Source organism: Ambystoma mexicanum, chromosome 1q, assembly GCF_040938575.1.
Source record: "Ambystoma mexicanum isolate Mex_15411 chromosome 1q, UKY_AmexF1_1, whole genome shotgun sequence".
In the NCBI taxonomy this organism is placed as follows: Eukaryota; Metazoa; Chordata; class Amphibia; order Caudata; family Ambystomatidae; genus Ambystoma; species Ambystoma mexicanum.
In genome coordinates, this window is record NC_090922.1 from 1,242,242,928 (window position 1) to 1,242,258,638 (window position 15,711).

The 15,711-nt window shown below is 43.5% G+C and overlaps 1 protein-coding gene across 6 annotated transcripts in view; it reads right to left on the reverse strand.

Annotated features, from left to right (window-relative positions):
• PATJ (PATJ crumbs cell polarity complex component) overlaps positions 1-15,711 on the reverse strand; it is a 3,332,662-nt gene that overhangs the window by 373,627 nt on the left and 2,943,324 nt on the right. For all 6 annotated transcript variants that reach the window (XM_069642041.1, XM_069642043.1, XM_069642045.1 and 3 more), the window contains one exon: positions 1,050-1,154. In XM_069642041.1, the coding sequence (XP_069498142.1) occupies positions 1,050-1,154 (105 nt within the window). The remainder of the gene's footprint in view (positions 1-1,049; positions 1,155-15,711) is intronic.

The following is a 15,711-nucleotide window of genomic DNA, read 5'->3' on the forward strand; positions in this document are numbered from 1 at the left end:
CTTCTAATTACCTTTCTCTGTCTTTTTCCCTGATGCTTTTTAAAGTTGAATGTTGATATACCTTAGGGTGATGGCATCAATCTCCTTCACAAATACAAACATAAATCAGCTGGCAATTAAAGTGTATGTTCTGAAACCCAAAAACATAGAATTCATGAAGCACGCTGTAATGCAGCACCCAAATGGAAAATCGTCATTGTGTCAAGCAGCATGGGAACAAAAGAAACAAGTAAAGGCAACATTTAACCACTCACTCCCCAACATTTGTACTAGCCTCTCCAAAATGGCCAAAACTATAAACAAGTGTTTACCATGATTCACTTTCTGCACCAAAGTGCTATTTGGCACCGCCTCAACATAGTGCTCCAAGGTCTTGGACGGAGAAATAAGGTTGTTTCTAACCAGACCAGTAAATACTATGCAAGCTAAAATGATCATTAATTTATCATGTGTTCCACGAGTGTTTTGTTAGTGTTATGGTAATGCTCACATTCTATATAAATGGTATCAACTCAACTGATTCCTAACTGCAAATAATATGGTATTGCTCTTAAAAAGCATACTTGACAAAGTAAGCACTCATCTGTGTTGAACTGTGCTATTAGTGCTCAATCTCCCTAAAAACACAATGGGCCTCATCATGAGCTGGGCCTTAGCCCTTAAATGCGGTGGCAATGCTATTACCGCCGCATTTAAGGGTTGGCCCAATCATGAGTCGGGCGTTAAGTGGGAGTTTTACCAATAGACCCAATGGGTTTGGGAACTTACCACTGTACAGCTATTCGTGATCCGGCACTAATAGCGCTGGACCGAGTAGCGGTAATGCTATTTCAGCTGGCGGTATCCCGGCGGTTTTACCGTCGGGATGTCGCCAGAATCCTCATGAGGCCCAGTGTGATGTCATCATTGTGGGCGTGAAGTTAAGGTGGCTTTAGCTGAATTTCAGGGGCTTTGTTGCGTTAAGTTCTCACCTTAACGTCACTGAAACTAAATATTTTTCCGTGAATATATGTAAAAAAATAATTGCATGGTTTATCTTCTCACCATACCTGTAAAATAATGCTGCCATATGCATTCTTCAACAAATTAACAACATCCGCATGTGACAATCCATCCAACGGTTGTCCATTGATGGCGGTAATCCGATCTCCAACCTAAAAAACAGAAGACAACAAGCATTAGTAGCAAATATATATGAGAATACTTAAAACTATATGTTGCTTGGTCATTCTTTCCATGCATGGTTTTTCTATGCATCCTCATAAACCTTTAGAGCAAAACAATTTTTTTGAAACAGTTCACCATAAAAGACAATCAGGAAAGAGTTGGTGTTCCTGTGTTAATTAAATCTGCAAAACTGGAAAAACATGTCTGTTAAGATACATTTCTAGAATCTGGCCTGGTGGACAGATTTTAGGAGTTATGATGAATACAATGGAGTCATCACTGATCTCCCGGTGCTAACCTTCTCCCATGCGACCAGGGAACAGCAGCCGCTAACTGATCCTGACCCTGGGGGCAGCTATATGAGGGAGGATCACATGAGAGGAGACAGCCTACGGGGAGATGTCATGGCTTCAATGGATGAGACATGGTATCACCTATTTGCCCATGAAGATGATCCTCATATACCAAATACCCTCATGGCCTATTTCCTTATATCACACCTTCCCCTAGGGAGAATAGGGAAAACCTTTCCCCAAAGCAAATGGATTAAATTTCGCACTCTGGTCTAAAAGAATTACAAAACCACCTTTTCCATTTCTAATTATCCATCATACAGAACTGATTTACCACCCAGAACTATTGAAAGTTATTTTCCAAGCCGTTTACATTAACAACGGACTCCTTTTCCCAGAATAACCTGAATACTGGGACAAGGAAGAGGGAAAGAGCAGTGCAGAGCAGAAGGAGCCACACGCCCTGTGAGCACTCTAGTTGTTGTCAGAAAACACCTGTGCCTGGGAGATTTAAAGACCGGAGGCAGAGTGTTAGAGGCTGCTGCTGTTGGATAGAGAACATCTCGCCTCTCTGCAAGGCTCGAAAAGCTTGGCAGCATGAACCGGTGTGGTGGTGCCAGGCAACTCACCATCCAGCAAGACAAGAAAGGCTGCAAGGACGGGACATGCTGCAGAAACGCCAGGAGCCGGTGCGACTCCTGGGCATTTGTCGAGCACAGAAAGAAGTATCTGTCGGAACATGAACCAAAGCAAGTAAGCTTAAGCAAAGCCACGGTTGACACCAGAGCGAAGAGAAAGCAGTCATGAGAAAAGATCAGGTGGCACACAACTTTGCCAATTAAAACAAGAGCCAGTGAATCAGCCCACCGATAGTGGGGTATCGGCGATCGCTCCAAACACCAACAAAAATCATTAGTGCAGCACAAACAGCCTAAATGTAAAACAAGCAAGTGTATAACAAACAAGACCCATACCAGTATGTGAATGTATGGAATGCAAACACATGAGGAACCCAAACTGAAGGATATATCAAGATATATTATGGAACAAAGGGAATGCCCAACTTGGGAAGTGGAGAGAATCATCGTGTGAATGTAAGAATCCCTGGCAAGAGAGCAAACCAGACAATTACGAGTATGTGAATGCAGGAAGTCATAAGATGGAATATTAGAGTGTTCGTATACCAAAAAAGTGAGTGAACGCAATACGTCCTAGCAGGAGAGTATACCAGGACATTACAAAGTGTGCGAGTGCAAAAAGCTCTGGCAGGAGAGTTTACTAGGCAATCTCAAATTTATGACTGTAAAATGCCCTGGTAAGAAAGCATACCAGACGAGTGTGGATACAGGAAGTCTTGAGAAGAAATATCAGAACTGTACTAACCAGACAATGAGGAACTTTGATAGAAGTGGAATTACAAGGCTAAACAGTTTTTAAGTGATAATGCCATTGTGGGTCAAGAAAGACACAATGAACTGTTAGACAAAGAATAATTTGTATTGAAGAGAAATCCACAGGAAGGGAACCATCCACTGGATCCAAGACTCTGTCTTTGGAGAACCTTTGCGTTGTAACTATTTATTCTTAATTTACAAACTCTTTTACAAGCACGTAAGGTTAAAGACATTTCCCTTTTCACCTTATAGTTTAGTTTATAGTGGGTCAGAATATAACTTTTGGACACAAGGACAGTTTTGATTTTGACATCCTGGGTTTGGTTTTAGGTAGAGAAATTCCTCTCAGAGCAGGGTCAGAGAGGCCATTTCCCAAACCTTTTATATTCACCAAAAACATGGCTAACTTGTGTCTTTCCTTCCTAATTCCCAGAGGCCACCATAGTTATAGTGAACAGCGGAAATCTGAGAGGTTAGCCAAAATCCAATAAAGGTAGCAATGGAGAGCAGCCAATGCTATTCTCAGGAGCGTGTGAGTGGGACCAGGGGTCTACAATGAGTCCACACATGAAGCACACAATAATTCAATTTAGACAGGATTGTATACAATGCAGTATGCATTCTAGGCCTTAAACACACACTAGTAAATGAAACAAGCAGGTGAAAATATTGCAAAACACTTATAAATAAGCATATATATAGTCACCGTAGGTCCTGAAACTGCATTCAATGACTTGAATAAATAAAAAGAGTTAAGTAAAGTGATGCAGTAAGATGAAACCGAACCACAAAAACTTGAGGTACTCCACATTAATCATTCATTGGCATAGGGATACGTGGAGATCCAAGGCAACACAACAACAAAAATCGTTTATGCCACATTCAATTGAGTTTATGACAGTGTCAATAATGACCACAAATACATCCTAGTGATAATGGACTATGCCACTCGATACAATGAGGCGGTCCCGATGAGAAACTGTTCGACTCAACAGATTTTAAAACATCTAATACCATTCTTTTCCGGAGTGGGATTTCCCAGAGAGATGCTGAATGATCAAGGATCTAACTTCATGAGCAAGTTAATGCGAGAAGTAAAAGAGTTGATGTACATTTCCACACTAAGAACCTCTGTCTACCATATCCAAACTGACGGGTTAGTAGAAAGATTTAATAAATCCCTGAAAATGATATTGAAGAAATTAGTAGATGAGGATGGAAAAGATTGGGACAGAATGATACCCTGGGCCCTGTTCGCCGTGAGGAAATTCCCCCCCAAGCATCTCTTGTTTTACAGGCGAGAATCCCCAGATGTCTTGGATATGCTTAAAGAGACCTGGGAAGAAGCCACTTTACCTCTATCACAAAAAGCCACTCGTTTAAAGGAACATATGTCCTTAGTTAGAACTCTGGTGGAATCTCATATGGAAAAGGCTCAAGCCCATCAAAAGCAAGCATGGGATAAAACGGCAGAGCTCTGTTCCTTCTATGTAGAGCAGAAGATGTTAGTTCCGTTACCCACTACAGAGAATAAGCTCATCTCGAAGCGACATGGTCCGTATGAAATCTTAGAACATACAAGTACCTGCATATACAAAGTAGCACAACCGGATAAAAAGAAGAAGACCCAGTTATACCACATTAACCTCCTGAAGGAGTGGAAGGAGAATACAACAACTACCTCGTACATTCTAGCTTGCATAGCCCCAGAGGAAAAAGATGATAGCGATCTTGGATATATCTAAAAAAAGACAGGGAGATCTAATGGATCTTATTGAATCCTTCCTGGAGGTTTTTAGTGAAAAGCCAGGTAGAGTCCAGGGCACATACCATTAGATTCGAACCCCTAGGGCTAAAATAGTCCATCTTAAACCCTACCGACTCCCGGAGTCCAGGAGAAAAATAGTTAACAAAGAGGTAGCAGCTATGTTACAAACCAATATCATAGAACCCTCCTCTAGTCCCTGGTCTTCCCCAATCATCCTAGTCACCAAGCCAGACCAATCCTGGCGGTTTTGTAAATACCACTTCGGCCTTCGACATCGATCCCATTCCATGAATTGACAATCTGATGAACAGGCTGGGTAGTGCCGTATTCTTATTTACATTGGATTTAACAAAAGGTTACTGGCAGGTGCCATTGCATGGGCCTGACAAAGGCAAAAAAGCTTTCTCTACCACCATTGGATTGTTCCAATTTAAGGTTCTGCCATTTGGACTCCATGGGGTTCCAGCGACCTTTCATAGACTCATGGATACCATACTCGCACCATACTCCCATTTTTGCGGAACCTACATCGACAATATCATCATATATGAACAGACCTGGGAAGAACATCTTTCGCATTTCTATACAATCATGAGGGCCCTCCAACAGACAGGACTGACAGCCAACCCCAAATAAAATGCTGTCTTGCCCATTTGCCAGTCAAATATCTAGGATCTTTTGTGGGTAATGGATGTGTCAAACCACAGCATGAAAAAGTAAAAGCAGTGTTAGATGCTCCTACCCAAAAAACCAAAAGAGATCTCAGAGCTGTTTTAGGCCTCATCGGGTATTATCGAAATTTCACTCTGAAATGTTCAGATAAGACGGCCTGATTAACTGACAAACTTAAGAAACCGGAACCGCAAAAGGTCAGTTGGACCGATGATTGCATTCGTTATACCAACTTAAAACAGGCTCTGTATCAAGCCACTATCTTAAAAGTAGCCGATTTCTCCTAAGAATTTATCCTATAACCTGATGCCTCTTTGGCAGGTTTAGGAGCTGTGTTATCTTAAGTTAGCGACGGCTTTGAGCATCCCATCCTATTTCCCAGTAGAAAATTATTCCCAAGAGAAAACAAATATTCTGTGATAGAACTGGAGTCCCTTGTTATCAAATGGGCCATTATACATCTTCGCTACTATTTATTGTCACCCAAAGGAGAGACGTGGTATCCCTAGACCCATTTCCCTGTAGAACACCCTCATTCTATATACCATCTAGGATCCTTATCCCCCCCTTTCCTAGACACACACTTTGATGCAAGGACAAAGCGTTTCAGAGACAGACTCACACAACCAGTCCGTTTGACATGTCCCAATATCAGAGTCAGGCAGAGTCAAGCACTTAATCTTGATGACTTGCACCTAAATCCTGTTCCCTTTTCCCCACTGAGATAAAGGGTAGAGCAAGGGTAGCACCTGTGAGGCAAAGCGAAAAAGGCGAGCAGAACCAGCAAAGTGGCAGAAGAACAGATTCTGTAAAATTGGAGCGACTATGGAAGCAGGGCAGAAGGAGCCAAGAAGCGAGAGAAGGGCTGTGGTCCGGCCAGCTGCAGAGTGAAGGTCGCGCAGACTTTTCAACGGTAACCTCCCCGCTAATGCAAAAGTTGAAGTCGGGCCCTCCATCGGGTGAACAACAGAGTTGGGAGGAGGTGAGCCGTGCTGTGCCGATAGCCTTGGCATGAAGGAAATGCTGGAAAATAGTAAGGAGCGCTACAGGTGAGTGAACTATGAGACCGACTAGTGTTATCGAGTGAAAGATACAAAAGCGTTTGATGAAACTGGCAGGATTTTGTGAAACCGCAAGCGAAAGTACATTGTAACCAGAACAATGAATGATGCGCGTGTCATAGAAAACTGCGAGGGAAGCCTGCAACATTGCGAATGTGTTTAAGACTGGAATATGCTAAGAATAACAGAGTGGTCCAGTAATAGAATATCACCTTCTCGAAAGTCTCCGCATCCAGAGTGGAACTGTTAGATTGAAAGTAGGATAATTGGAAAGTCAATATGTTCATAAGAAGGTGCAAGCAAAATCCTTGTACAATCGCAAGTCTTTGACAAGTGGGAAACAAAGTGAACAATTGTAAAGTAAAGCTAAGTGAACTATGTTGCAAAGGCAAGTGTGAACCCAAGGAGGGATGCCAAGTAAAAGCAAGGGAAAGTGAATCCCGCATTTTGTTAAAGTGACTGAACAGTGGTTTAAAGACGAAGGTGAACCCAACGAAGGGGGTATCACGAGGAAGCCGGGGAAGAGGAGAATCTCACATGGTGAAAGCTTGGGAAAGTCTTGATGCCAAGCAAAAGACATTGATTCGAGGGATATCGCCTTTCCTGTAGAAACTGCTTCGTGATGCCTATAGACTCAAGGGGTGCTCACAGTCATGCCACTGTTCCACCTTTTCCCGTGATATAACGTGGGGAAGGGAGTACACTGTCCTGAGCTAATAACACCCTTTTGGACATTTCAGTTTGTACTACACCCTTTTGTTATACATATCATCATCCAACAGAGTTTTGTTATATAGAGTAAGGATTTGACAATATGTTTTTAGTATAAGCCATTTTGCTTTGACACAACACCACCAGGACAGCGTTTTCTTTGTTTTGATGGTTGTAATTTGTTCCCATATTAGATTTAGGCTTATATTAGGCATTTTTCTCACGCATATACTGTTTAATAAACACCCTAGGATTATACTCCATGTGTCCGTTGTGCTTCTGATAACCATGCATTCCTTACAAGGTGCACTCTCAGCAGAAGCCTTGAAGGTACCAGAAAACCTGGCCCAAACCGAAGCAATTAGGAACATTATGGTCTTGAACATTAACCACCTCCTGATCATCATGGCATAAAAAAAACTGTAGAGAAAACATTAACTAGGAGGAAATACCAGTCCACAATCAGAGAATCTCCCAACAAGACATTCAGGAGCAATTCCAAGAAATACAAATGTCAGAACCTCAAACCATCAATCTTTGAAGGAGTAAAAGGAGGCCATGGGTGTCAACATGATCAGAATGAGCTCTAAAGGATTGATTCTGAGGTCTTGTCACCCACCTCCCAAAGGCATCTTTCCCAACAAGTCCAGTATGTCAGATCCCAGCCACTAAGAGGGACCTTTACCAGGTTGACTTAGAGCCACAATTGCTTCAGTGGCTCTCCATGCAATTTTGAATATGTCCAGCACTGAAGCAATCAAGAAGTGATCTGGATGAAATCCAGATGAGTACCCCAAAACACTGACTGCACAGTAACCACAGAATCACGCTTATCAGCAGAGATGCCTTCTGCACCAGGAGGATCCAAGCAGTCATACATTGCAACCTCAGTAGGTAAGTAAGAATGTCACAGTGGCTGGAAAGAAAAGACCATTTGCTGGATGGCTGCTACTTTCTGTGACAAATCTTGTGGATCCCTCACTAAACCCCTGCCTAAAGTCTTCTTCCATGTGGCCGGCGAAAGGCAGACACTTCCTGATCCTGACCTTGGGGAGGTGCTCTGCAGGAAGATCACCTGGAAGGAGACAAGGCTCAGGGTGGTGAGGAGATCCTGTGGGATGAGATGCGGAATTTGTCTCTAATGGGGAAGAACTTTTGATCCACAAACAAACATTTTAAGAAAAGAAAGTCTGTCTGAACCTTATAACATTAGAAATCATCTTAACTTCCAGAGGTACAGTGAGAGGAAATCTGTGAATAATGGCTTAAATGAAATGCCTTCCCATTTTCTAGTGCATTCTTGTGATGTTTCCTTAAATACACTCAGAAGAAATAAACCTGAGTTTGAAATTGGAAAGCTGACAAGAAAACCCAATTATGTTGTTGAGGACTTCAAGTCCTATAATTCCCAAAGTACTGGGACAAGGAAGAGGGCTCAAGAGTTAGATGACAGGAGTGGTCGGCTTTTTAAAGGCAAATAACCCATACATGAGGGAGGCAGAGAGGCTTAAAATGCTCCTTCAGGTACAGGCCATTGGTTGGAGTTGGAGCAGTTGTAGCAGTCGAAGCGGCAGCAGAAGGAAAGAGCCGCATCAGGCTCGTTGTTGGCAGTCCAAACAGACTGAGGAAAGAGAGGGTGCCGGGACCACTGAAGAGCAGATTCCAGCTGCAAGTCTTGAAAGGGTCCTTTTCCCCATAAATCTGAAGTGCAGAGGTTGTGCAGTGGGAAGCGTGAAGCAAGAAGGCTCCCCCCCCATGTGAGCTCAATTGCAGAGACTGCGTAGCAGGAAGCATACTGGAGACCTTTGCTGGGGGGTCTCAGGAGCAAGCCGAGCTCTGCACTTAATTGGCGGAAATGAAGGCAACTTCAGCAAGGAAGTGTGTCCGTTTGGAAGTAGCCAAAGCAGTGGAAATCCTCCAGTATACGAAGGGATCAAAGACAGAAGCAGGTGAGTGTTACCAAGCATTCTAATCCCTTGTGCGTAACAAAGGCAGGACACATTAGCAAAGCAGAAACACTTGCGTATGTGTGAAATTGCTGTAAACCCGACTGTTGATTGTCAGACAAAGATTGTAAAAAAAAAAAGAAGCAGTCGCATATGATTGAAACTGCTTGAATAACACTCATTAAATATTAAATTGAAGAAAACTGCTGAAATACTAATCATGTATACCTAAAAGTGATTCTAAAGAAAAGGCTAACTGAAGAATCATTTGTGAAGCGGCAGGCAACATTGTAGCATCGGATTTAAGTGACTGAACTTTAATGATTGTGAGTTCCAGGGAACAACCAAGCAGTGCCCAAAGCCAAAGGTGGGGCAAGCATTGTCTAAAGCCAATAGTGATGCAAGCATTTCCCAAAGTCGAGAGTTGTACAAGCATTGCCTAAAGCCAGGATTGGTGCAAGCATTGCCCAAAGTCAAAAGTCGTACAAGCATTGCCAAAAGCGACTAACAGCAAGGTACTGTGGCTAACATGAACAGAAGGGGCAGATGCTATATTTTCAAAAGTGAAGCTTGTTGATTGTCATTGTTCTATAGAATTACAGCCAAAAGGAGAAAAGCTAGAATTACATCTTTAAGGGTATTTGGTTACTGGTTTCTCAGAAAGACAAGAGTGGCAAAGAGGCTGCCCTTCTGGAAGGTGAAGGTTCAGAAGAAGAGTGCCTTGGTTGCATGTGTTAAAGAGCACTAATGTGAGTTTTGTCTTTTCTAAAAAATAGTTTAAAGTCATAAAACTGCAAACTGCTGAAGCTGTTGTGAACGTTTGGTTGTCAGTAGATTTAGATCTTCAAGAGCACCGTTGATTGCAGAAAGCTATCGCGCAGGCGAGTAGACCTGCATGATGAATCCTTCTAGAAGTAGGCCTGGTACCAAGTAAACCAGTGGAAGTGCTGTGAAGTTATCCTGACAAAGATATAAACTGTGATTTATGGTGTTGAAAGGACAGCTCAGAAAACTTGTTATCAAGAAGCTGTGCATCTTTGAATCGTATAAGTTGTGGCAAATCATCCTGACCAACAATATCATAGATGCTATTTGATGGACTGAAAATATCTATTCAAGGAAGAAGTGGAACCTTTCTTTGGTTGGACATTGGATTATTGGAACTTTCTTAAAGCGGCGGTGCAAAGAACTGTGTTGTAACTGTGTAACAAACCCGGATTTCCTTGTTTCTTTTTGTTGAACAATGGAACTGAAAATCAACTTAAAACCTGGGGAAGGAGAGTTCACCCAGGTTATAAAGAGAGACTGTGAATATTACAAATGCAATTATTGTTGAGGAAAATTGCCATATAGTTTGTGTATTTTATGTACAGGTGTGAGGGCCAAATATTGTTTGTTAGTGTGTTTCCTTTAGTTTGTTTTAGGCGGGGAAATCCTCTTCAGGGTAGGGATAGTGATGCATTTATTGAAACGTATGATTTAATAAAATGGCATTTATTGAGAAATCATCTAAATGTTGTCCGCCTCATTTATGACCCATCACATTTCTCCACTGGGCGAAAAGCTACCGAGATGTGGCTGCAACCACTGTATAAATCACAAGCATCTTCGGGGGAAGATTTGTGCAGTTTCTTTGAGAATCCCAGGAAAAGCCGAAAGCTGCACATCCACTGTAGATGTAGAAAGTGAGGTGTGCTGCAACTAAAGCCAGAATCTTCGTTAATCCTCTCTGGGTAGAGGAAACTAATAGTGCTTCTGAGCCCTTACAAAACGCAAATACCCATGATGCATCTGGTGAAATGGTATGCAGAAATATGTGCCAGGGAGACAAAAAGGAAACCAGCCTATCATCCCCTACATTACCTGAAGAAAATTGGCTAGTATTATTATTTTAAACTTGACATTCCTCAGAAATGTGTGCAAAAGGCAAATATATAGTATGGGTCTCAAGCCACCCCTTTTTACGGGGAGCAGGAAGTACCTTGAGATCCTGTACTTGAATTTACAGAGCAGGTAAAAGCAGGCAAGGTAAGTGTAATGGGGGTATCTGCAGAAGAGTAAGATACAAGCCTTTCTGAAACAATATATCCAATTTGATCCATAAGAGCTACTTTACAATGGTGTTTACTGTGCATTGTGGAATAAAAAAGCATACCTTGCCTCCCACTGAAGACTAATGCAATGCAACAGACAAGTAAGAAGTATTAATTCAGTGTTGAAAAAGGCTGTAGGCCTGAATCCAGCCCATCTCCAGCTACTCATCTTCCGTTGAGGTAAAGGTTTGCTATCAAAAGGCACATGTAGAAGTTTAACAAGGACATCAAGGGTAAACCGCAAGAAATGCATCCAAGAATGGACCTAGCCACACAATCCGTAGTGTCAAAGTCCATTTTCAAAGACTGTTGGGCCACCTCCTTACCATTCTAACCACCTGAAGAAACTGCTTGCACATTCATAGCTATATGCTTAGAGGTTTCTCCCACAACATCCAAAGAGAATGGGTGCACCTGGTGAGGATACAAACAACAGACAGTGCCAAGTTACCGAAAGCATTGATTTTGTTTGTCAATCATGTGAAATGTTTCGTATTCTGAGTCCAGCAAAGCAGGCATTTAACAGTCCAGCACTGCTTTTTAGGTATTGTAAGGATGCAGATGTAAGATGCTGACACAGTTGTGGCATTATGGTGATAAAGACTTTTATTATAAAGAAAATAAGGAAAACGACTACTTGTCCCTATGACTTAGAGGGGTTACCCTACCTCAACAAAAAGACTAAGGACTCACTGTGCTGTGTCAAAATACCTATTTCCAAGCTCACACTTCTAACTGATAACAAAGGATAAAGGGACTTTGTGATCCAGAGGAATGACTTCCTTCCTCTGGAAAATTTCAAATTGTACGTGGGAACGTCGCCTGCGAGAATGGATGCCTTCTCCAGGTTTCAGCTCTCCTGAAAAAGGCCAACATCAAGTTCCAGGTTTAATCAAATTGAAATTTGAAAGTTCCAACAAAAAGATGTCTAGGAAACGGCAGGGAGATCGCTTTTCCAATATTTGCAATGCCAAGAGATTTCCCCTCTCACAGCTTCTTATCACCCCAGCCTGCCTGGTAAATTCTCCTTCCTGGTGCTGGGTCAGTCTTTCTTACTCCAACTTGTTCAAGGGTAACATTTTCTCTTCCCCTTCTTTGCTCTTTCTATTAAAGCCAACCTGGTATACCCTTCACCCAGGTATTGTGCCTTGGAAGACTGTTGCACAGTTATGTTGGCAACCCTGGTGTACTCTCTTTCCAGGGACAGCCATGGGTCCCAGACCCCTTTACTTTGGGCTCTTCACATATGGGTCGCGGAACCCTGTCTCAGGTTTGTAGCGTGCTTCTCTAAGGACCGGTTCACTAGACTGCCAGGCATTCTCTTGTGTGCATAATTCTCTTGGTGTCTCAATGTTAGGGTCCCAACCCCTCTTACAAGCTTGTAATATCTCTTGACTAGGCTTGGTTCACTATCCTGCCAGGCCTCTCTCTGTCTCTTTGGGATCTCCCTCTCTTTCAACCCCTCCTAACCACAGCCTCTGGGGTCTCCCTGTGCCTTCCCGGTCCACCTCCTCGTCCCCTTGCACTTGGACCACAAGGGGTCCGGTCCTCTGCAACACCGGTTAGCTTCTACTGCTTCTCCTGAGCTCTCATGGTCTTCTCTTCGCGGCTACCCAGCTGATCTCTTCCAGTGAGGGAGTCTCATATTTCCCTTACTCTATTGGACACTGCTGCAGCTCAGGGACCCCCTCACCCCATTTGGTAGGCACGCCAGTCTTCTTGGTTGCCCAAGTGAGGGAAGAGTCCAGCTTCCATCAGTTACCCACAGGCTGCTGGGGTTCAAGGGTTCCCCCTCTCTCTGGGTAGTGCGATGGTCCACAGCTCCCTCTGTTCAAGCACAGGATTCCGGCTCCCGGCTCCTCCAGGGCTTGACAACACTTCCTGATTTCCCTCTATTTCTACTCTAGATGGACCAATCAGAAACCAGCAACCACTAGACTGTTCCTTGTGGTTCTCAAAGGTGATCCACATGCTTCCGTGGTTCTCCCTCGTCACAGTACTGATCTTCCTGTTTCCTTGTGGGTCAATGGAGTGTCCCCTCATCGCAGTACTAGGAAGTGGCTTTTCACTTGGGTAACTCTTCATCTTACTCATCCGAGTACTTGCTAGGAAATGCAATGTTGGCAATATCTCATAACTCTCCAAGAGAAGGGACTGCTATTGAGGTCCTAGAAAGGGAGTCTAGGGTCAGGTGATTGGTGGGATACCGTCTTCTCCCCAATTGGTCATCCCAATCCTTATAAGTAGCCCTGCTATTTTGAAAAGTAACAAGGCCTTGCACTTCATTACAGTAGTTAGTTCCAAAGACAACGTAGAGCAACAGGTTTGAATCCCAGTTCAGCACAGTGCGACTGGTCTCCAGTTATAAGTGTGTTATAAAAGATTAATTATTTCATTTTACAAATGGCAGGCACAGAGAAGTGGGCTGACAAAACCAAAACTGGTATATTGGCTTTGCTAAATGGAGGACGGTAAGGTTTAAGTTACTTACTTGTTCTCAAGCATGGGTCTGGTATGGATTCACATGCTCATATGAATATTCCCAGTCAGGCTGGGAATCCTCGGTAATAGAAAAAAACAGTTTCACTTTCACTTTAAAACTGTATTTCTCCACTAAACCAATCCCTGTCCTCTGGGACATACTGCCTCCATCCAATGACAGTCCTCTCCCCAAGTCCCACCTCTGGCAGCCATCTTTCAATTTGGTAAGCACGTAAAGTGGCAGCATTACCAAGAAGAGCCGCAGAGGAGCCAAAGGGAGGGTTTGCATGAGAGTCCATGCCAGACCCATACTGGAGAACAATAGTTACAGGTAAGTAACTTAAACCTTCTCCAGCATTGGGTCTGGCATTGATTCATATGCTCATGAATAACGAATACACAGCAGTACACATTACACAACCACGGGACGTGGCAAGGCTCAACAGAAGCAATTAACACTTACCCCTGGAACAGACTCACCTTAAGTAAACAGGTTGCCTAGCGACTCTGGACTTCTCACTGGAATCCCTGTCGAACCAGTAGAACCTCATGAAGGTATGCATGGACCTCCACGTCGCAGTCCTGCAGATGTCGAGCAGGGGCACACCAGAAAGGAACGTCGTTACAGCAACCTCTCTGGTGGAGTAGGCTTTCGGACGGCCCGGCAGAGGCCGATTATCCAGCCAATGACAGAGCATGATGCAGACAGAAAGCCACCTTGAGATGGAAATCTTGGACAAGGCCTTCCCACGATTCACTGGTCCAAAATTCACAAACTCTTAGTGCGTGCCACGTAGAATTTCAAGGGACAGGCAATGTCCAGCGTATGCAAGGTCCTTTCTGCCGGTGACAAAGGGTTTGGGAAGAAAACAGGCAACACAAAAGGCTTGTTGAGGTGGAATTCCTCTGGGACCTTCACTATGAAAGTGGGGTGCATATGCAGCACCACCATCGATTTGTGGAAAGTCAGATATGGCTGCTTGCTGGACAGGGCCTGGATCTCACTCACTCGCATCCGACAAAGGCCCATACAATGCCCCTGTTTGCCCCCTTTTCGCGTCATGGAGCGGCAAAGAGCGGATTAGGAGCTCCTGTCGCCCGCTCCGGCCGGACCCTCTGGCACCACGTTCCACCACCATCAAGGTAACTTTATGTCTCAATGCCATTCTGTCACCCTTGCTACCGTCATTGACTACTTACAAAATTTGTATGAACACTAAGACATTGCCTAAGTGCGCACACCTGCTTTCCCTGCAACTGACCTGTGTACCAAGACGACCCTTTCTGTGCAACTGTAACACATTGTATGTGAACCTCCGTATACTAATTAACTTAGCCTATCGCACCTGTCTCACATGCGCCCTTTAGACTAGGCCTGCCTGTTGGGCTGCAACCCACTTTACCCGCTAATTTCGAATTAGAGATGTTCTATGTATCCTAGACCTCCTGCCACATTTGAACCAGTTGATGTACTATGCATTTTAGTCTCATTGCCATATTTCGAATTTAGATGCATTTTAATCTCTTTGCCATATTTTGAATTTAGATGCATTTTAGCGTCTTTGCCATATTTCGAATTTAGATGCATTTTAGCCTCTTGGCCATATTTCAAATCTAGATGCATTTCAGCCTCTTGGCCATATTTCGAACCTAGATGCATTTTAGCCTCACTGTCACATCTCAAATTTAGATGGTAACCTTAGTGTAACCTTAGAGCATTTCATTCAAATTGTGGAACCTCCATCCCAGGTCCATACTATAATTGCACACTGGTCAAACTGGCGCTAACTAAGCCGATCCCTAACCCACCTATACTCTCACCACTACGTAGAATGTGTCCATCCACTACTAGTTTGTTTGCCTGCGTCCTCATCGTCCTAAACATTGCAATTCAGCTTAAGATGGCTCCACATTTACCCAACATGCCTTCTCCAACTTTGCTTATCGACCAGGCACCTTACTTAGACATAATCAACCCTCAGTTACTACCCACCAGTCACCCTCGTACTACAACAGATAGGAACCTAGGACTTAGAGCTAGACTAGCTAAAATTTACGAGCCTCTCGCCCGCTCACTACGGCCCACTTCACAGAAGTCCATAGAGCAGCCGCCTCGATCTAGTTC